We start from the raw sequence: 21,697 nt of genomic DNA on the forward strand, positions 1-21,697 counted from the left end.
CTGAGAACCACAAAGTGGCCAAATAGAGGCCAATGGTTATTTAAGTCCCCCAAGGCATGGGACTCCCGTGGTGGTACTTACAAAACATAATTGTTTATAAGGTCATAGTCAAATATTCTTTAAAATTTAAACAAACATATCCGTGGGTTTTATTTTAAACAAATAGAGTTCAAAAATTAATCCACATAGTTGAAATATTAATATAACTTATAAAATATAACTTGTATAAAATAAATTATGGTAAGTCAAAACATATATAAAATATATTATAGTGACTCAAGGTATAATATAACTCACCTTAAGATTGGGTCTTACTAATTTCTTTCTATTTCCGTTGGCTTCTCGAGATTACTTCCTTCCTCCTTTCTGTCTCTTTCTTTTCTTTTCTACTCATTCTTTTGTATAATTTGTTAGAATTTACCAATTTACTCCTCCACCTACCATCTCCACTAGCACCCACTTCACCTACCACCTCCACTACACTACACCTACTACCCAAACCCTCTCCTATATAATGTCACTCTGATTTGTAATACAAAACATCAATATACACATCAATCAATAATACATATATTTTTACATGGTATCAGAGCAAGGTTAAAGATCTTGGTGTTCTTCGCCTTTCGGCGGGCGGCAACCTTGCCTTGACCGCCCGCCGGATCTCAACCAATTCAAACCTCCCTCTCCCTCTCGGCACCTCACTGTTGCCATCACTCCCTGATGACACACAGATACATGCATACACTAGCTCTCTCTCTTCTCTTCCTCTCGGAAAACACACAGACAACCTCACCACCCCAGCTCCGCCGAATACTCTAGCCCCAAACCAAACCACCACGTCCACTCGTCTCAACCAAATTGTTATACCAAAACCTATGAAACAACAGATTACTTTAGCACCAGAAATTCCACATGTCAGCACAAGAAAAGTGATAGAGCAACCGATTATCCGGCGGCAGCCTCGCCGGACCAACCCGGTGGTGTGGTGTGGAGCAATCCTCTGTATGATTTTCAGCATCCTCCTCATCTTCTTCGGAGTTGCAACTTTGGTAGTCGTCCTCTCGCCCTCTCTTAATGTCTGGTCTCAAGTAGTTGGTCCACCTCAGTCTGCAACTTTTTTCACATCTCAATAGGCCAGCTTGCTTAGGAAGAGCACGCCAGTTTCCATGGCCGTGTTGTCGTATGAAAGCGATCAAAAGTTGATCTTCTTCAGCTGTCCATGGCCCTTTCTTCAGTCCCATCTTCTCACAACAAGGAGCTCTCCCCATCCTAGTTTGTTCTTTCTGGGACTCACTCTGCTGATCTGCCTCTCTCTCTCTGATGTACCTGGAAAAAGAGGTTCTAAACTGAAAAGCTCTGCAAAGACACCTGCTGGAATGATGGATTCACATCCTCCGCCGGAAGAAGCTGCCGTCGCCACCGTCCCTCCGTCGCAATCCCCGCCTTCTTCCGCCTCCCCTTCCCGCTCCCGATCTGCATCGTCCTCTCGCCGATCTGCATCGTCCGTCTACGGATGGCTCTGTCGAAGGACCTCTTGAGAACCTTCCCCCGTCGTCAAGCTCCAGCAGTTTACCTGGAACAGGGAGCGCAATATCCTTTTCTGGAGTGATGGATTCACAGTAGATGCTGGTCCCAGAAGTATTCCCATGGAGGGTACCTCTCTCATAATCACCCCCACATGCCCCAAGCTCTTTCACTTAAAGCAACCAAAAAAAAAAAAAAAAAAAATCATTTTCCACTCTGCACTCACTTCCCTCTTTTATTTCTTTATTTAAAACACTTTTCCACTTTCCAACCCACCATTCTTTTTTTAATCACCCCACTTTGCATCCACCGCCCAAAATTAATTGGTGCACTCCCTTGTTCCCCACTTCCTTTATTTTGTATATATATATATATATCTTTTTATTATATATTAAATAAAATAAATAAAATAAAAAAAAACAAAAAAAAAAAACATCATCTCTCCTCGGTTTGATTTCAATCTCTATTATTTTTATTTATTTTCTCCAAATCACTTTCCTTATTTCCCCCATCTTTCATTTTTGATTTCACATATATTTTTATTATTTCTTTTCTTTATTTTTCTTTCACATTATTTTTAATCTTTTTCCAATTCCATTCATCCCATATAACTTTGCACACCAACCATATTTTATTCATCTCCGGGATCAACCCCGATCACAATTTTACACCCAAAAAAAAAAAAAAAAAAAAAACCAAAACCAACACCAATCGGAACAGTGGGATTTTTCTTCTCTACTCTGCCGCCGGTCTTTTCTTCTTGCCTCCGTCCTGGGCGGTCCTTGACGGTGCTGCCTCCGTGTTTTCCACGCCGCCGAGCACGTTCACTCCCCCATACTCCTCCACTGCAGCATATGGCGGACCTCCAAATCGGAACATCACGGTGGCCTTCCGCTTCAGCTCCTTGTTTTCTGCCCTTAGCACGCTTATCTCTGCTCGCGCATCCTTATACATGCGTTGGAGCAGCGCCAGTTGGCCGTTCAAATGCTGCACCTCATTTGTTCTACTCTGCAGCCGGTTCGACAAATTTGTAACCGCAGTCATGGTTTCCACACATGACTTCAGTGTATATTGATTGGCTTCAACATCTGACTGCCCTGCCATTCTTTGCTCCACAGCCCGCATCGGAAAGTTCAACGGAGCAAACTCCGGGGCGCTTGGTTGAGTTTCCAGTGCCACCGCACCAGTTCTCTCTCTCGTTGACTCGTTGAGGTCGGGAAAGAGGGTGAGCAGCCCGCGGGAAGACGATGAAGCCATTTTTTAGGCACCAGAGTGTTACACAGTATCTCTCTCAGAACTCTCTCTCAGAAAACAGAGTGTTACAGAATCTCTCTCCAAAATCTCTCTCAGAATTTCTCTCGCAGGTTTTTTGCCTCAGCCTCAGCCTCAGCCTCTGTCTTATAGCCGAGGCAGCCACGCGCATCGCGCGCCTCTTCCCACCAGCCGACAACACGGGCGCGCAAGCCAAGGCGCCCACGTGCCTCGCCATCATGTCCGGCACGTCTTTTGATGAATTGGGCACGCCTTTTGATGGCACACCTTTTGACAAAATTGGGCACACCTTTTGAGGGTGCAACTTTCTCCAACGGTCCGACAAGACCCCATAAACTGTCCCGACATTTGATTCCGGTTAGCCTTTTTCAACGGTCCGACATGACCCTATAAACTGTCCCGACATTTGATTCCGGTTAGCATCTCCAACGGTCCGACATGACCCCATAAACTGTCCCGACATTGATTCCGGTTAGCATTTTCAACGGTCCGACAAGACCCCATAAACTGTCCCGACATTGATTCCGGTTAGCATACAGTGTCCTCTACAACGTTATGACACCACCATCCAGTGTCCTCTACAACGTTATGACACCACCATACAGTGTCCTCTACATCGTTATGACACCACCATCCAGTGTCCTCTACCACGTTATGACACCGCCTTTCCGTGTCTTCACCAACGGTCTGACACGACCATACAGTGTCTCCTATCTTTTTTTTTATTTTTATGTATTTTCTTGTTTTGTAACTCTCTCCAAACTCAAGTTGGTTAGTTCCTATCCTCCTTGAGTTTGCGGGGGGCTGTTAGAATTTACCAATTTACTCCTCCACCTACCATCTCCACTAGCACCCACTTCACCTACCACCTCCACTACACTACACCTACTACCCAAACCCTCTCCTATATAATGTCACTCTGATTTGTAATACAAAACATCAATATACACATCAATCAATAATACATATATTTTTACATAATTCATAGCCCCACTCTCTCTTATATATACACAGCACCTGATGCCTAACAAATGGTGAGTCACTTCTCATAAGGCCTAGACAATGCAAGTGGCGTAACATCCTTCTCCTGGAGGATTTACAAATCTCCTTAATTAAATACTCGTTAATTAACCTTATCACTTACTGTTTAGCTTATCACATATGGTATACTTATTATTATTATTATTATTATTATTATTATTATTGTTGTTATTATATATTTATTATTATTATTATTATTATTTATTTTAATATATTATCACTAATAATATATTATCACATGCAACCATAATTAAATATAGCTATAAATATTTATGTAGTATTTAATTAAACGTTCAGGGTGTCATATACACAGATTATACACTTTGTGTTTGATGCCTCTGTCTGTGTGTCATTTCCCTTCCTCCTCACCTCAATTTATACAACAAAGAGAAGGAAACAAAATCAAGGAAATGAAATAATTGGGCTGCCAACTGCCCTCTTCCTTCTTGACTTGGAAACCCAACCTCCAACCTCCAACTACTCCATGTGGACTGGAGGTAACATGATCTCGTGGTTATATAGAATTGAAGGAATATATGTTTAGTAAAGATAAGATTTGTGAACCTTGATTTTATTTTTTTGAACTAGATTTGTGAACCTTGATTGATTTCCATAATATGTGCTCTAGTTTTATAAAAAAGAATTTCACCCGGATAATTGATAGAATCTCTTTGCTTTTTTTATTGGAAAATATTTCCAGTTTTTAAATATTGCTAGGTGCAGAGAAAACTAGTAGTTAATAATTACTAATCTTTTGGTAGCTTAGGATTAGAGTTTTCTAATGAATTAGTTATCTTTATTCTATTTTAATTATATTTCGGTATTTGGAAACAATGCAACATTATTTGCAAATTTTTAAAAATTAAACATCTGAGTTCCGACTTGATTGTTTGTGTTGAACTATATTGTGTGATTTGATAATGAATCTATGAAAAAAAAAAGTCCTCGGTGCATGAGCAATCACAAATGAACTCGTATAATTCCTAAAGAAGTTGTTGGGTATACCTCTTTATTGGAGTATGGGACCCAAATGGTTTATTAAAATATTTAATTTGGTTTGGTGTTAGTTATAATAACTAACTTTTGGAGGCCTAATGGATATTTTATAATCAATTTGATAGCAGCTAGAGTTCTGTTAAAAAGCCCAAGATTCAACAATATATTAATATATTTTTCTTTGTTCTTCAATATATCTGGTGACTATAATTGTTTTATCTCCTCGATGCAGTGGCTGCTATTATCACAAATTAATCAATTCGGTGGGTTTGTTCTGGGAGCACTGTTTTGGAGTTTTGTTGTTGACAACTTCAGCTCAGAAGGTGTTGGTTTGGATTCATTATTTTAGGTCTTTTACAATTTGTTTTGAAAAATTTTGTTCATCTATTTGGTAAAATCTTTCATTTTGATTATATGTAATTATTTGGAATCCACTTAAGGGTGGTTTTGTGAGACCATTCGTGTCTCGTGTGTAATTGTTTAGAACCTTTTTGGTTGATAGTGGAATCGCATTTCAATCCTGTGGACGTTTCTCACATTGAGGGAACCACGTAAAAAATCTTCTTTCATTATTAATTTAATTTTTCCACATTAGTTTTTATTCTCATTGCTTGATTTACTTGTGGGAAATCATATATTTTCCCTAACAACTGGCGTCAGAACTTACGATTTATTTGGGTTTATTTATTTGTATAAATCAATGAAGGGGAATGTGGGGTAGTATGTCTAGCTTCAATGGAAGTAATTGGGTAATTTGGAAAACTAAAATGGATGATCTTTTATTTTGTAAAGATTTGTATAGACCTATTGAGGGTTATAGTGGCAAACCCGATTGTATGAAAGATGATGAATGGAATAGGTTTAATCAAAAAGTCGTTGGTGTTATCTGTCAATGGATTGATGACAGTGTGTTTTATCATGTTACTACTGAAACTTCAACACATGATTTATGGAAAAAAATTAGAAGGCCTTTTGACAGAAATCAGTCACAAATAAAGCCTTTTCTGTTTCGAAAGTTGGTTAATTTAAAATATATTTGAATGAAATAAAGATTATTGTTAACTAACTTATTTCTATAAAAATTGTTTTTGATAATGAGTTGCCGGCTGTGATGCTGCTTAATTCTCTACCCAAAAGTTGGGTGACTTTGGTTGTGACGATTAGTAATTTAGCACCCAATGAAATTGTCACAATGAGCCAAGTCATTTGTAGCTTATTGAATGAAGAAACTAGAAGAAAATCAACGGGTTTCTCTCATTCAAAAGCATTTGTTGTGAGAGGCCAAAGCAAAACAAGGGGGAGGAGTAAGACTCTTCATGATCATGATCAAAGTCGTGACAAATCAAGAGATGATTCTTTTTCAAAGAAAGACATTGACTGCCATTATTGCCATGAGAAATGACACATGAAGCGGGAATGTCGAAAGCTCAAGAACAAGGAGAAAATGCGTAACAAAAGTGTGGATAAGAAGCAAGAAGACACAATGGCGGTTACTACTGATGATCTCATGGTCTTTTGTGAAGATGATTGTATCAATTTTGTGGACCAAGAGAGCAATTGGGAGATTGATTCCGGTACTTCTTTTCATGTAACTTCTCGAGTTGATTTCTTCACTACCTACACCAAAGGAGATTATGGTTGTGTCCGAATGGATAATGAAGGTTTATCCAAGATTATTGGCATGGATGATGTCTGCTTGGAAACAAATTTGGGCTGCAAGTTGTTGCTTAAAGATGTGAGGCATGTTCCCGACATTCGTCTCAATTTGATCTTTACCAGGAAGCTAGATGATGAAGGTTACAACAACAAATTTGGTGATAGAATATAAAAGCTCACAAAGGGTTCTTTGGTAGTGGCTAAGTGCAAGAAGATTCATATACTTTATTCGATGTCAGGAAAAATTTGTAAAGGTGTTGTCAATGCACTTGAAGATGATACTTTTATCGAATTGTGGCACAAGCGGCTTGGACACATGAGTGAAAAGAGGTTACAAGTTTTGTTCAAGAAAGAACTTCTACTTGGTTTGAAAGGTACACATTTTAAAAGTTGTGTTCATTGTTTGGTAGGAAAACAACATAGAGTTTCTTTTCATAAAAATATTGCTTCTAAAAAAGAAAATATTTTGGAGTTGATTCATTCAGATGTTTGTGGTCCTTTAAAAGTTAGAACACATAGTGGTGCACTTTATTTTGTTACTTTCATTGATGATTATTCAAGGAAACCTTGGACTTTTATACTAAAAACTAAAGATCAAGTTCTAGATGTATTTAAGCATTTCAGGCCATAGTTGAAAGAGAAATATGACAGAAATTGAAGTGCATCCGATCAGACAATGGTGGTGAATACATTGGGTCATTTGATGAGTATTGTCGCAGTTAAGGTATTCGGCATCAAAAGTCAGTTAAAAAGACTCCTCAACAAAATGGTGTTGCCGAGAGGATGAACCGCACCATTGTAGAAAGAACAAGGTGTCTGCTTTCACATGCTAAATTGCTAAGATCCTTTTTGGGTGAGGCAATGAGGACAGCGGTTGACGTGATTAATTTGTCTCTTTCCTATCTTTTGAATGGGGATGTTCCAAAAAAAAATTGGACCGGCAAAGATTTGTCTTATGAGCATTTGAGAGTGTTTGGTTGCTGAGCCTTTGTTCACATTCCAAAGGATGAAAGGTCCAAGCTTGATAGCAAGTCAAGACAATGCATTTTTCTTGGCTATGGGATGAATTTGGTTATAGATTGTGGGATTCAGTCGATAAGAAAGCCATTCAAAGCTGTGATGTTGGGTTTCTTGAAGACCAAACAATTGAAAACTTTGGCAAAGGTGATTAACCGAAGTCAAAAACTAGTGATATCATTGACATGGATCCATATCCTTCATCTTCAGTTGATGATGAAAATGGGGGAGATGTGCAACCACCTATTGAAGATGTGGAGGATGATGCTAATTCTAACGAAGTTGAGCTAGAAATTAAGAAGTGCATCCAACTTAAGAACCGTCACCACAACTTGAGTTGAGGAATTCTACAAGGGATCGACAACTTTCGAGAAAGTATCCTCCCAATGAATTTGTGTTGATTTCTGATCAAGAAGAGCCCAAGAGCTCCCAGGAAGCAATTGAGCATGCAAAAAAAAATGATTGGAAAAAGGCCATGGAAGAGGAGATGAATTCCTTACTTGAAAATCACACTTATGATTTAGTGAAGTTGCCTAAGAGGAGGAAAATTCTAAAGAATAAGTGGGTCTTCAAAATGAAGAATGATGATAAGAATTTGAGGTACAAGGCACGTCTTGTTGTGAAAGGCTTTGGACAAAAGAAAGGTATTGATTTTGATGCGATTTTCTCGTCGATTATGAAGATGTCTTTTATTCGGGTTATACTTGGCATGACCGCAAGTATGAACCTTGAAATTGAGTAACTTGATGTGAAGACCTCATTTCTTCATGGTGACTTTAAAGAATAAATTTACATGGAGTAACTGGAAGGTTTTGTGGATAAAGGGAAAGAGAAATTTGTTTGCAAATTGAAGAAAATTTTGTATGGCCTCAAGCAAGCCTTGTGGCAATGGTACAAAAAAATTGAATCTTTCATGATGAATAATGATTTTTCTAAAACCATTTCAGACCACTGTGTGTTTGTGAAAAAAAATTTCGGATGGTAAATTTATTGTTCTTTTCCTTTATGTTGATGTAGCAACCCCAACCTCTGATTAACGTTAATCCGTACTTAATTATGTCTAATGGTAATTTAGGAAGGATTTGAGATTAATTTGCATGTGTATTGCATTATTTTTGTGTTTCTATCTATTTGCGATAAAATGACCTATTCATGTCTTTGACTTTAAACTGCGAATTGAAAACCTTATCGGCAACCGATTCAGAAATTGATTAGTGTTTTATACTAGTAAGAATATATGTGATTCCATGGTAGGTTTAATTAAAATTTGATTTGGTATGATTAAATGAGATTAAATAACGTTAAATTACATTAGTTAAGTTTATCACCAAATTGCCATTGAGTGGCCCATTACCTAAGGCAACCTTGAGATTGATACATACATTTGTTGCATCTTTTCATCATCCATTGAGAGACCAAACCGTGGGAGAGAGAGAGAGTAGGAGATAGGGAAAAACTTAGTTTCAACAAGATTTTGCTTGGAAATTTGAGAAATTATAGAAGAATTGCAAAATTGAGCCTCCATACTTGGAATTGAAGACCTAAGGTAGGAAAATCATCTTCTTGATTGTGAATTTAAGTTCTACCTTGCATAGTCCATGGTAAAATTGAAGATTAAAGTCAAGAATTGGTTTAAATGTTGAATTGAGAAGTAATTCATGCATGCATGTGCACATTATTGAATTTTGAAGATGTTTTCATGAATTCCCCCACATGCATGTCCATATTTGGGTTATAGTCTATGAATTCACCATGTATTGAGCTCAAATCTTACATTTGGTCATGTTTTAGAGCATTAGATTTCTAATGAACACTTGCATGTTAAGTTCTTGCATTATTTTTGAAGCTTCTTTGGATTTGGTGTTCAATTGTCTCACCTTTGGGCTTGATTTTTCAAATGATCTTCAAAACATATTATATTGTTGGTTTTCAAGTGTTTCCCAGAAAATTGGCCCAAAAGGTTGAGTTTTGGTGTGTTGAATTCTTGGTTTGAGCTTTGAAGGCAAATCTGAAAATCCAGATTTTGGCTTCCTCGCTCGAGCGAAGGATTCCACGCTCGAGCGACCACCTTTTGTTCAGAGCTCCGCTCGAGCGAAGAAATGCTGGCTCGAGCGTAGATTGCAAGCTCTCAGGTTTTTGGTGCACGCAGACGCACGCTCGAGCGAAAAGACTTATATTCGAGCGAAGAGTTGTGTCTTACGCTCGAGCGAGCATCGACCGGGAATTTTCAACAACCAGTACTTTTGCATTTTTACAAACCGCTCGAGCGAAGGAGTTTACGCTCGAGTGACCCCTCTGTTTTGGTAAGCTCACTCGAGCGAAGAAAGCCACACTCGAGCGAGACCCCTGTTTTCAGCAAGTTTTGAAAAATGTTTTCCAAGGCATTTTTGCATCCTCATTCCATCCTATGCATCCCTAGGCCATGTTTAAGATTCCATAGTGAGAATTAAGGGTTAGAAACACATTAAGAGCCAACGAAGTAAATTATGTACAATTAGATTGTGTGTTTCAAGTGTGTGCCTGTTATGTGTTATGTAGGTCACGTGCCGCGTACTGTTTGTGTAACAACCCAGATTTTTAATTATTCTGTAGAATTTATACTAATATTATTTAATCTCAGTTCGAAAAATATATAATTTATTATATATTATTATGTGTAATTTTGTAAAATAATATAATTAGTAAAAGTTTAGGGGTCAAAATATAAATAATAATAATATAGATAATATAAATAATAGTAATAATGGGTGTGATAGTAAAATAAATAATTTATTTTCTGTTGGTATAAAATAACGTGTAATTTAATTAAGAATTATTTTATTTATATAATTATATTAACATGTTAGGTCAAATGGTAATTATCTTAAATATCTATTAAGGATAAGAATGAATCTATATAATTATAATCGAATCTGTCGAATGATTTGGGAATGGGCACGTATTGGCCAAAGGCTAGGGTCACCTCCCTATAAATAGGGAGGTGATTCGGCTGGAAGGAAAAAAGGAAACGAAAGAAAGAAGAAAAGAAAGAAAGAAAGAGAGAGGAAAGGAAGGGAAATATGATGGAAGCTAAAAGAGTTTTTGGTAGTAGAAAGAAAGAGTAAAGTATTAAAGTTAAGGTGAGTTATATTATACCTTGAGTCACCAAAATATATTTTACGTGTGTTTAACTTATCAAAATCTGTTTTATACAAGTTATGTTTTTAATAAAAGTTATGTTTTATAAAGGTTTCAGTTACGTGGTTTATATTCTGAACCGTATTTGCTTAAAAGAAAACTCATGATATGTTTGTTTTACTTTTACAGAATATATGACTATGACCTTATAAACAATTATGTTTTGTAAGTACCACCACGGGAGTCCCACGCTTTGGGGGACTTAAATAACCATTGGCCTCTGTTTGACAGCTTTGTGGTCCTCTGTTTGTCATGGATCCATTGACCTCTGTTTTGTGCGGACCAAAGTGCTGTGCGGAGTTAAGTGCTACACTATTGTGGGAGCCACCTCTAAAATCCGTACCTCTGTTCTAATTGTCACACATGTGACCTCTGTTCTGTACTGTGGTTATGGTCATTTACTTACATAATTTTTGTATTTCAGTTTCTGCTACTTAAATGATTTGTTTACCAAATTATCGTGATTATGGTTATTTATTTACATAATCTCAGTTTTGCTACTTAACGAATTATTTGTTCTGACTAAGTTATCTTAAATGTTTTGGCCTAACTAACTGTCCATGGTTATTTTGTGTCATTTATACTCTTGGTATAATATTTCTCACTCTGCCATGTGCTTATAGTTTTTTACCAATTTTTAGGAAACAACACAATTCATAAATAACTTTTGGAAAATCTTAGATGCGAGGATGCGGAAGAGACACACACACAACACTTTTATTAATATTTTTATATGTAAATATCGGCATTTTTGGTCAATACATTTTGTAATAAAAATAGAAGCTCCAATGATTATTTTGGTACCCTTATTTAAATATTACTTCCGCTCGCGTTTATTAATTTGTTCAAGAATTGGCCGTAGGTAACTTCAGTTACTGGCCATCACGATACTTAACCCTTGGGTACGGGGAGCGGGTCATGACAGTTTGACTAATCTGCTCCGTCTGTCTGTCTCAAGGCCAACGGTGAGTAATAACTTAATAAAGCTATGTTCAACTGTATCTGTTTTCTGTGTGATAAAATAAGACCTGTTTTCCGAAATGATATGTTCTGTATAATGAATGATTGTTCAATTTCTGATATATATTCGTGACATCCTTAGCATCATGTGATATCCGTTGGCTGTTACCCGGTATTGGAGGTTCCTTTATGGAACTTAATCTGTCTACACTCTATTACCCATACCGGAGGCTCCCTCACCGGGGCTCAGCGTATCTGTTCTCTGTTACCCGGATCCAGAGGTTCCTTTATAGAACTGGCTATTCGTAACCCTCACGTGTCTGTATCTGTTCTGTATCTGCTCTGTTAATGCTAATGGATGTATCACGTAAATGTAAGCATGACTCGTGATCTCTGTATATGATCTGGACAAACTATGAATTTGATACAAAACTAAATTATGATTTCTGAACCTGTACAGACTCATTAATTGCAACCCCTTTACTCTGCTATTGTTCACTGGGCCTTCGCTCACAGTTTATATTATATATATAGGTGAGCCGGCATATGACCAGGGCCAGAGTTGACAGCCTTCAGTTCTGTTTTTGTCAGCCATCCGTTATGCCTTCCGAGGAGGTTCCGATCATAGTATAGTTGCATGGTTGTTTTTGTACTTATGCTAGTCTCTGTGACTGTTTATAAAGTCAGGTCTTGGGAAGTACACTTCTGTAGATATTTGTAAATATTGGTGTCCTTTGACTGGCATCCTTATGTATATATATATAAGTTTTGAAATCTTCTGTCCCCTGTACGTTATCACAGCTTATTGGACCTTGTCTGTTCTATATAATTGCTTCCACAGCCCCCTTACTTTTTGCTAATTTGTTCAGAGGCCTTTGGTGATCCACGGATTACTGGCCGATTACGAAGCTAAACCTATGGGGGCGGGTTTGGGTCGTGACAGTTGATGACATGTTAATTGTGGGTCAAGATTACACTATGATTAACAAGTTCAAATTAGAGTTGAGCAAGTCTTTTGCTATTAAAGATTTGGGGCTGGTAAAGCAAATACTTAGTATGAAAATTATTCGTGATCCCAAAAAGGGGCTGATTTGGTTGTCTCAAGAAAGCTACATTAAAAAAGTTCTTGAGAGGTTCAACGTGGATAAAACAAAGTCGGTTGGTTATCCACTTACGGGTCACTTCAAGCTTAGTTCGAATCAATGTTCTACAAGTGAGAAAGACAAGGAAGAGATACAGAAAATTCCTTATGCTTCAGCGGTTGGTTCTTTTATGTACGCTATGGTTTTTACAAGGTCGGATATTGCTCACATCGTTGGCGTGGTGAGTCGTTTTCTCTCTAATCCTGGTAAAGAACATTGGGCAACGGTAAAATGGATTCTAAGGTATCTTTGAGGGACTTCGAACGTGTGTTTATGTTTTGGGGATGGTAAGCCGATGGTTGATTGGTTCACAGATTCTGACATGGCCGGTGATGTTGATTTTAGGAAATCTACTTCAAGGTATTTGATGACTTTTGCAGGGGGGCTGTGGTATGACAATCTAAACTACAAAAATATGTTGCTCTCTTAACTTCTGAAACTGAATTTATTGCAATTGCAGAAGCTTGCAAAGAAGAGTTATGATTGAAGAAATTTTTGTAGAAGTTGGGTTTGAAGCAAGAAAGGTATGTGCTTTATTGTGATAGTCAAAATACTATTCATTTGAGTAAAAATTCTACTTTTCAGTCAAGATCAAAACACATTGATGTAAGATACCATTGGATTTGTGATGTGTTAGATTCGAAATTGTTGCAACTAGAAAAGGTTCACACGAATGATAATATTTCGGATATGTTGACTAAGACTTTGTTGAGGGACAAACATCTGAAGTGTCGAACTTTGGCAGGTATGGTTGATGTCTCCACCTAAGTCTGTAGGGAGAGAATTGTTGGGTATATCTCTTTATTGGAGTATGGGACCCAATTGGTTTATTAAAATATTTAATTTGGTTTGGTGTTGATTAGAATACCTAACTTTTGGAGGCCCAATAGGTATTTTATAATCAGCTTGATAGTAGCTAGGGTTTTGTTAAAAAGCCCAAGTTTCAACAATATATTAATATTTTTTTTTTGTTCTTCGATATATCCTGTGGCTATAATTGTTTTATCTCCTCGGTGCGGCGGCTGCTATTATCACAAATTGATCAATTTGGTGGGTTTGTTCTGGGAGCACTGTTTTGGAGTTTTGTTGTTGACAACTTCGGCTCAGAAGGTGTTGGTTTGGATTCATTATTTTGGGTCTTCTACAACCTGTTTTGAAAACTTTTGTTCATCTATTTGGTGAGATATTTCCCCTTGATTATTTGTGATTATTTGGAATTCACCTAAGGGTGGTTTTGTGAGACCATTCGTGTCTCGTTTGTAATCGTTTGGAAACTCTTTGGTTGATAGTGAAATCGGATTTCGATCCCATGGACGTACTTCACATTGAGGGAACCACGTAAAAATTCTTGTTTCGTTATTGATTTAATTTTCCCGCATTAGTTTTTATTCTCTGTAACGCCCTGAAATAAATCAACATGAACTAACCACATTAATCAACATTCGTTAAATAGTGACAACAATGCTTCCATCTTTACATAGTTAATAGATGAATTTATACAAAAGTTTCACATGCCGACATACATTCAATGATAAAAGAACACATGAATCTATAGCATGTGGAACATCTAATCTCAAAATAATAAAATGCCCTTACGGGCTTACATCTTCCAAAGCAATAGCCGGTTACACAAAAAGGTCTCTCGGACCCATACACGTTTAGCCCTTAGCGTACAAAAATTTACAACAAAAATAAGAGAGCTATTTACTCTTCACAAAATATCCACGCCCTCAATTCGGCGGGATCACCACATCTTTACCTGCACCAAATCCCATAGGGGTGAGCATAAAGCCTAGTAGAGTATTCTCACAAGGTATATGCAGTTATGCAACTCTCAATAAAAATGCAAATATCCATACCATGCCATGCTCTTTTAAAGAAAATTCATTTCATGCTCTTTTTGAAGATTTCCGTTTTTCAATAAAAGCTTGCAATCTCAGCACATTTCAAAACTTCCATTTCAAAACAATAGAAGCGGTAAATACGACACTGGTAATCCCTAGGCTGGTGTCTGCAAGTAGACTTTACGAGTACTACCAAACTGTCATTTTTACCGGTATTAACCGGAAAGCTCAACACCTATCTACGCGAGTTTCTAGTCTTTCACCATGGACACTCAGGCCAACTTATCAAATTCAACTACACCCCCTATCCGGACTTACCACGTATTCACCTCATTCACATTACCATAGTTCTCATTGCAATATAATCTTTCTTAAAGTAAGCGTTTTCCAATTCATTTCAAGATGTGCAATAAAGATAATAAATCAAATGAGAACATGATACAATGCATGATATCTCATAACATTCCTCCATTTCAAACATCTCTACAACATTATCAATTAATTTCGTTTTCTCACTTCTTCTCTTCTATATCAATTCACAAAATAACCACTTGCCATAAACCCATGGCAACATCAATTTCTCATCAAGAACAATTAATAACAATTAGCCTCGTCAAGACTACACGTAATGTTTTCAACATTATAACTATAAGATTTTATAATTTACAAGTTCCATGGTGCACAACCATTTACCACCTCACAACCATACATGTTCAAATGTTTAGTAATAATGTTGACGTACCATCTCATTTCTCATGTAACAAGTAGATGGCCATTTTACTACACATAAGATGAAGTTATTCTCATTCATTCTCTTGACACAAGGAAAACAAGGAATTTCATAGGCATTTTCTTATTTTCCAAAATCCCCCAAAAATTACCTAGGGTTTTTCCATCAAAACAAACATTTCTCATCCCCTTGAAGAAACCCTATCAAACCATCTTTCTTGAATTTAATAAATAGGCAAACCCACTAGGATTAGTAAAAAGATTTGAGCTTTAAACCCATTTTGAAAACTCTCTACATTTTAGATCACAAAATCAAAATTCACACCAAAACTTCAAGGATCCCTACCTCAACAATGCAAAACATGTATATATTTCTCAAGAATCCCTACCTCAAGCTTGATGAAGAGACAGAGAAGATGAAATCCTAAAACCAAAAGATGGGAGAGCTTTCACTTTCACCACACCAAGTGAAGCTCTAGCCCTTGATCTTCAAGATTAGAGGGAGATGATGATGATCTTGACTCAAGATTTGTAAGAATCAAAGTGTTTTGGATGTTTGAGAAGGTTTTCTAGAGAGAGGGGGGAGAAAATGACTTTTAGAGAGAGAGAGAAGGGGTCGAAAGTGAGACAAATTCGACCAAATAGAGAAATAAAAACAGGGTTTTCGGACTGCCAACCGTCCCGCACGTGCGGCTCCCAACCCCGCACTTGCGGCCCTCCCCGCACGCACCTGCTTCGCACCTGCATATATTGCAGTGTGCAGCCCCAACTCTTCCTTGAAATCCGCACGTGCGGCCCTGGCCCAAGAGCACAAACTTTTCTAGTTCAAACCCCAGGGCATTTCAGACTCAACCGAGCATCCTCCGCAACTAGTGAAATTCAACACCGGCAAAAATAGAACAAGAATTTAATTGAGAAAACCCTCCGGAACAAAAGAAAGGCAAACTCAAAATGAACAAGTATGAGAATAAAAAGAAAAGGGGCGTCCGGACACAACAATCCCAATGAAAAGGAAAACGAAGATACTTAAGGTAAAACCGGTCATCACATTCTCATTGCTTGATTTACTTGTGGGGAACCATATATTTTCCCTAACAGAAGCCTGATATTTTGGGGATCTATTATAATGCGGATATAGCTAAACTGCTCATGTATTATATAACTGATAATTGAACGTTACAATTTACAAACAAAACTTTTCTCTCAAAATATGCTCTAGAACTCTAGGATTGAAAAGTCTTGCATTCTGTTTGTGACAAGAACCTCTCTACTCTGGGAAGGAGGAACCTGGCAACAAAAATTTCCTCTAGACTGGTGTCACTTATGGTAGATTTGTAGTATACGTGTATGCAGTAAACTAGGCCCCAGGAAACCTGTAATCCCTTATGTCTATCTGCTCAGCAGGAGTCTGCATTGGACTGAACTCGGTTGGTAGATGGCTTGCCCATCTTCAAGCAGTCAATTGGAGGAGTGGTGGTAGTTTTTGACACTCCATATGTCTGCCAACAGAACGGTTCATTCAAATTGTTGTTTTCTAATTGTATTGCTTTGAGCTGTATAGTACTTAAAGTTATTCCCGTGCATGGCAAGCTGTCGCTGCACGCGAAATGTACGGGTTTTACTGTGTAAGTCCCTATTATATTCTGATAGGATATGCCTGAGATAGCCACTGCTGATGTTTCATTCTGGCACTTGTTCCCGTCACAGTAGTATTGATCTATCATGACAGGAGTTTCAACTTCTGAAACTTGAATGTTGGAGAACATGATTCCTTGCACTGAGCCTGAGCCACCCTGCATTAGAACAAAAATAAATTATGGTTAGATCATTGGTTTAGGCACATAAGATAAGATTTTAAAGATTTTTTAATAAGGGCTGAAGCTATGTTATGTGGAACGTGGATTTTGGTCTGTAAGGGTAGACTTGTCTAGATTATACTATTAAAATTTAAGTTACTCTTAGGGTAGTTCTCTTTTAGCAATTAGACATTCAATAAAATTTAGTTTATTGTTTTCAATTTAATCATGTATAAAAACATTTTTATGAACATCATGACCCATTTCATACATTTTATTATGCCAAAACTCCACTCTCTTTAGATTTTGGTTCTTATATTTGATTTTCTTTCCACCTAAGGAGGCCTAAAGAAAATATATTGGGGAAAAAAAATTGGGATCATTAAAATTCACCGTTTTGAAACAAAAATGTACCATGTTTTGGAACATGCCTACCCAAATGTACATCGCTATGATTTTAGCATATTCTAGCAACACTGGTCTGAAGGGATACCAAGTCCATGGTCAGATATTTGGGGTAGTGTACGTATTAATATGAACAAATTTCTTTCCACAATTCTGTTTTCTGTTTCTTACGACTGTCAAAGGAGAATTAGGAATAGTTATATATACCTGCCATGTCTTTATCCTGACACCAGTTAGTGTGTTGCTCATTGTGCTGTCCCTGACTGTTACATTTGAGACACAAGCTTTTGTGTTGTCTCTTCCTAGCCCCCCAATACTGATTCCATGTCCGGGGCCGCAATTCACATTGTGTATGTATACACCCGAGCACCCAGTCTGGATGGAGACACAGTCATCTCCTGTAGAATGTAGTGATTATACATTTGAATATCAGAAATTCGTATTTCTTAAGGTTATTGCCCTGCTTTCTAGGAGATTTCTAGGAATTGAGCTATATTAGTCGGTCAAATTTGATATTTCTTTGTGAATTAAATACTAGTATACAGTGAAGATGACAATGACTTTATGCTAAACAACAGTTTGGATGATGTTCTTTACGGAAAGAGGATTAAACAACCATTTCTTGGATTTGCATAATTACCGCAAGCAAGACTAGTGCTGTGGATCACAACATCTTGGGAGTTCTGTAGGTGGATTCCATCTGTATTGGGACTGTCACCGGGGGATGAAACTCTCATATCAAAAACCTGAACAGTCGTGCAAGTGTCAAATTTGAGGTGAGTTTTAGGGCTGTTTTGAATCATTATCCCAGTTACTGTAACATCAGAACTCCCATAGAACCTGAGTGCCTGCATAGACACCACCATATTGCAACTCACAATTTTCAGTTTTGCTGCAAGATTGTAAAATGTAGATGCAAACAGGTTATAACTTAAATGTCGCAATACAAATAAGGTTAATTAGATGTACTTACTGTTGGCATGGTGCTTGGCATCTTTCCGGTGGCCTCGCTAGTAATCTGGCAGGCAATGAGGTCTTGATGAGAAGACATGGTTAGTTCAATATTAAGTTCAAATGTGGTAATGGCTGCTTATAGTCTTAGAAATAGCATTGGCCTGGTTAGACCATCTAAAGATTGGCACCAGGCCAGGCCGCAAAAATGGCACCCAAGCCTACTTGCGGGCCAAAACTTTAGGCTGAAGCCCTCACCAATGGGCTTGCCTGCAGGCTTAGGCCTATTTTTTTATGTTTTATTTTTTTGTTATTTCATTTTTCTTTTATTTTTTCATATTTTCTGTTGGGCTCACTAGCCAGGGATGCAGGTTGCTTCACACGGGCCAACGGGCAGACCATTTCTCACGGGCCAATTGGCCAGGTTGGTCTCCAATCCCTTAGACCCAAGCCTCATTCTGGCTGGTCTAGCCCACCTGGGGTACGATTAAAAATCCGTCCGGGCACTGGCATTTGGGTCAAATGATGACCCTTTGCTGCATCAGTGCACATGCTATTTCACATGATTCAGTTTTTACCACACAATACAATCATGTGTACCTAATTATATGAATTCACAGTGACAATGACCATCAAAGTAGGCCTGACAGAAGTTTGAGCAGTTTACCGAATCCCGTGAATTGCTATAATTTGATTCTCTAGTTGAAGATGCAGCTGATTCTAATTTGTTTGTTGGATTGTCTGCAGGTGAGTTGTTCCACCAGACTGAGCCTTGTCCATCAACAACACCTTTACCTCTGACTGTAATCCCTTGGAGCTTTGTGAATTCAAGCCATTGTAGGGTACCAGATCCCCAAGCGTCAGAGCTTGTAGTAGCAATGATCTTACCATCCAACTGCAGCAGGTTAGAGAAGTAAACCTCAGAGCTTTCAACCTTCCAAGCACTAATCAATTTGTTGAACTATATGAATAAATTCTAAGTTGAAATTACTTCCAATTGCTAAACCACTTATCGCATTGTGTGAATATATATATATATATATATTTTGTCACAATGTGAATAATTGTATTAATAGTTGACACTAATGTATTAATAGTTGTGGTAGTGATGATGGTGGTAGGGTCGTGGAGGTCAAGGTGGTAGTGGTGATGGAGGTGGTAGTAGGGATTAATCTTCACCTTTTGAAAGTAACTTTTTTCATTAGTTTTTGTTTTTCATCATACCAAGTGTTAAAAATACAAATATATATATATATATATATATATTTCAAAATATATTTTCTACTGAAACAAACGAAGTGAGAAGATTTAGAAAGGCAGAGTTTATGATGTGTTCACTTACCTGAAATACAATGTTTGATTTACAATTAGAGCCTGAGAAAGAGATGGGGTTGAGTAGGAACACAGAGCCTGACGGAACCACCATTGTTGATGCCTCCACCTGACAAGCATCTGCCCACGCAGCTTCAAATGCCTGCCAATGCATTCTCACACCAAGTTAGACATTTCCACCCCCTACCCATCATTCCTATTTCCTAGCAAAATTAAGAGCCGCTACACTCGAGCAAAACTTAGAGTTGCAGATCACCTTTGTGTCGTCTGTATTTCCATCACCCTTGGCACCGTAGTCTAGTACATTGAAGTTGTCAGAGTTAGCACCAGTTTGTAGCACCATCCTAGTAGGCTCTGCTTGCATCGTGCGACCCTCTTTCATCAACCTTGACACACGACTCACACGACCACTACCATTCCAGCTGAGCTTCCCTTCTCTAGCAATGCAAGTACCATAGTTCAATGACCAGGCTAGCAAAGCAATGAGAAGGGCAAATGCAGGACTTCTTACACTAAAGTTCCTTCTCATCTTTCTATGAGAGAGAGACAGAGAAACAGAGAGACAGAGATGTGAAGTCCTTGAGGAGAGGGAGTTCTAGACTCCAGTGGGTTAACAAAGACGAGCGACTCTGGCGTATATATAATTTGAATTAGCATAAGCTCATATATAAGACTCTGCGTACACATGCAACGCAATTATTTTTTTCTTTCTCAGGGGTTGTTTTGAAAAGTGCTAGATTAGTATACTTGTTGATTTTTTTATGAAAAAACCTGAAATATGGGTTGGGTTTGAAGTAATATGATAGAGAGGTGATGTGACCTAAATAAAATAATTGTAACCCAAATAAGATAATGTACTAAAATAGCATGTGCAATTCTAGCACATGCCAAACAAGCACTTTGTATTAGATTATTATAAAATTTTCACAAAAGGGTGAGCAAAATGCAACTGGCAACACTTCACATCTTTTTATAGTGTAAAGGGCATACCTAGTTAGGGCTGCAAATGAACAGAGTCGTTCGTAAACAAGCTCGAACTCGGCTCGATAAAAGCTCATTCGAACTCAGTTCATTAATTTTTTTTGCCGTTCGAGCTCGAGCTCAAGCTCGTTAAATTTTTAATAAACAAGCCCAAACATTCTAAAACTCTGCTCGTTAGCTGGCTTGTTTAATATTTATTATTTATATATTAAATAATATAAAATTATGTATAAAAAATAAAAGAAATATGCTATTTACATATTTAAAAAATATAAATGTAAATAATACTTAACTATAGACAGTATATTTATATAATAGTAGTAGTAGATATTATTATTTTAGTAAAATATGGACTTTTTTTTAGTATGTTTATATATGTTGTATATATAATTATATAATCAAAGTTTTAATTGTAACTTTAGTCTCACATGCAAGTATGAATTTATAAATTTGTTGGCTCGTTAAGGTTCGTGAACAGGCTCGAGCTCGAGTCGAGCCTAAGCCAACTCGGCTCGAGCTCGGTTCGTTAAATTTTTATTCAGCTTAAGCTCGAGCTCGTTAAAATCTTAATAAATAAGCCCAAACACACTAAAGCTCGGCTCGGTTCATTTGCAGCCCTATACCTAGCGCATGAAACTCCCGCTTAAGCAGAGTCTGGGGAAGGATTGAAGCCTTACCCCTACAAACGAAGAGGCAATTTCTGCGACTCGAACCCATGACCACCACAGGTCACCAGGGTTAGCTTTATTGCTACGCCAAGCCTACCCTTCACATCTTTGTATAGTGTAGATTAAATTATTTCTTTGTTTATTATTTCCCTTTTTCTAATTGTAAATTAACTATATAACCTGTCATACATAACACATTCAGTTAT

The 21,697-nt window shown here is 37.6% G+C and overlaps 1 protein-coding gene and 1 long non-coding RNA gene across 3 annotated transcripts in view; one reads left to right on the plus strand and one right to left on the minus strand.

Annotated features, from left to right (window-relative positions):
- LOC114277255 (uncharacterized) overlaps positions 1 to 19,709 on the plus strand; it is a 28,965-nt gene extending 9,256 nt beyond the window's left edge. Inside the window, exons 2-4 of one of the 2 annotated variants that reach the window (XR_003634544.2) lie at positions 5,066 to 5,156; positions 18,138 to 18,335; positions 19,258 to 19,709. This is a non-coding gene — a long non-coding RNA (uncharacterized LOC114277255). The remainder of the gene's footprint in view (positions 1 to 5,065; positions 5,157 to 18,137; positions 18,336 to 19,257) is intronic. The other variant, XR_003634545.2, reaches the window with a different exon arrangement.
- LOC114277253 (polygalacturonase At1g48100) lies at positions 16,494 to 20,782 on the minus strand. The gene is made up of 7 exons (XM_028219126.2): positions 20,099 to 20,782; positions 19,853 to 19,984; positions 19,178 to 19,405; positions 18,533 to 18,577; positions 18,200 to 18,407; positions 17,767 to 17,957; positions 16,494 to 17,151 (listed from the first exon to the last, which is right to left on the minus strand). The coding sequence occupies exons 1-7, from the start codon at positions 20,369 to 20,371 to the stop codon at positions 16,756 to 16,758; spliced, it is 1,473 nt and encodes a 490-aa protein (XP_028074927.1). The 5' UTR covers positions 20,372 to 20,782; the 3' UTR covers positions 16,494 to 16,755.
- Positions 20,783 to 21,697: the final 915 nt, after the last annotated feature.

This window comes from Camellia sinensis, chromosome 4 (genome assembly GCF_055761805.1).
Source record: "Camellia sinensis isolate YWXY chromosome 4, ASM5576180v1, whole genome shotgun sequence".
In the NCBI taxonomy this organism is placed as follows: Eukaryota; Viridiplantae; Streptophyta; class Magnoliopsida; order Ericales; family Theaceae; genus Camellia; species Camellia sinensis.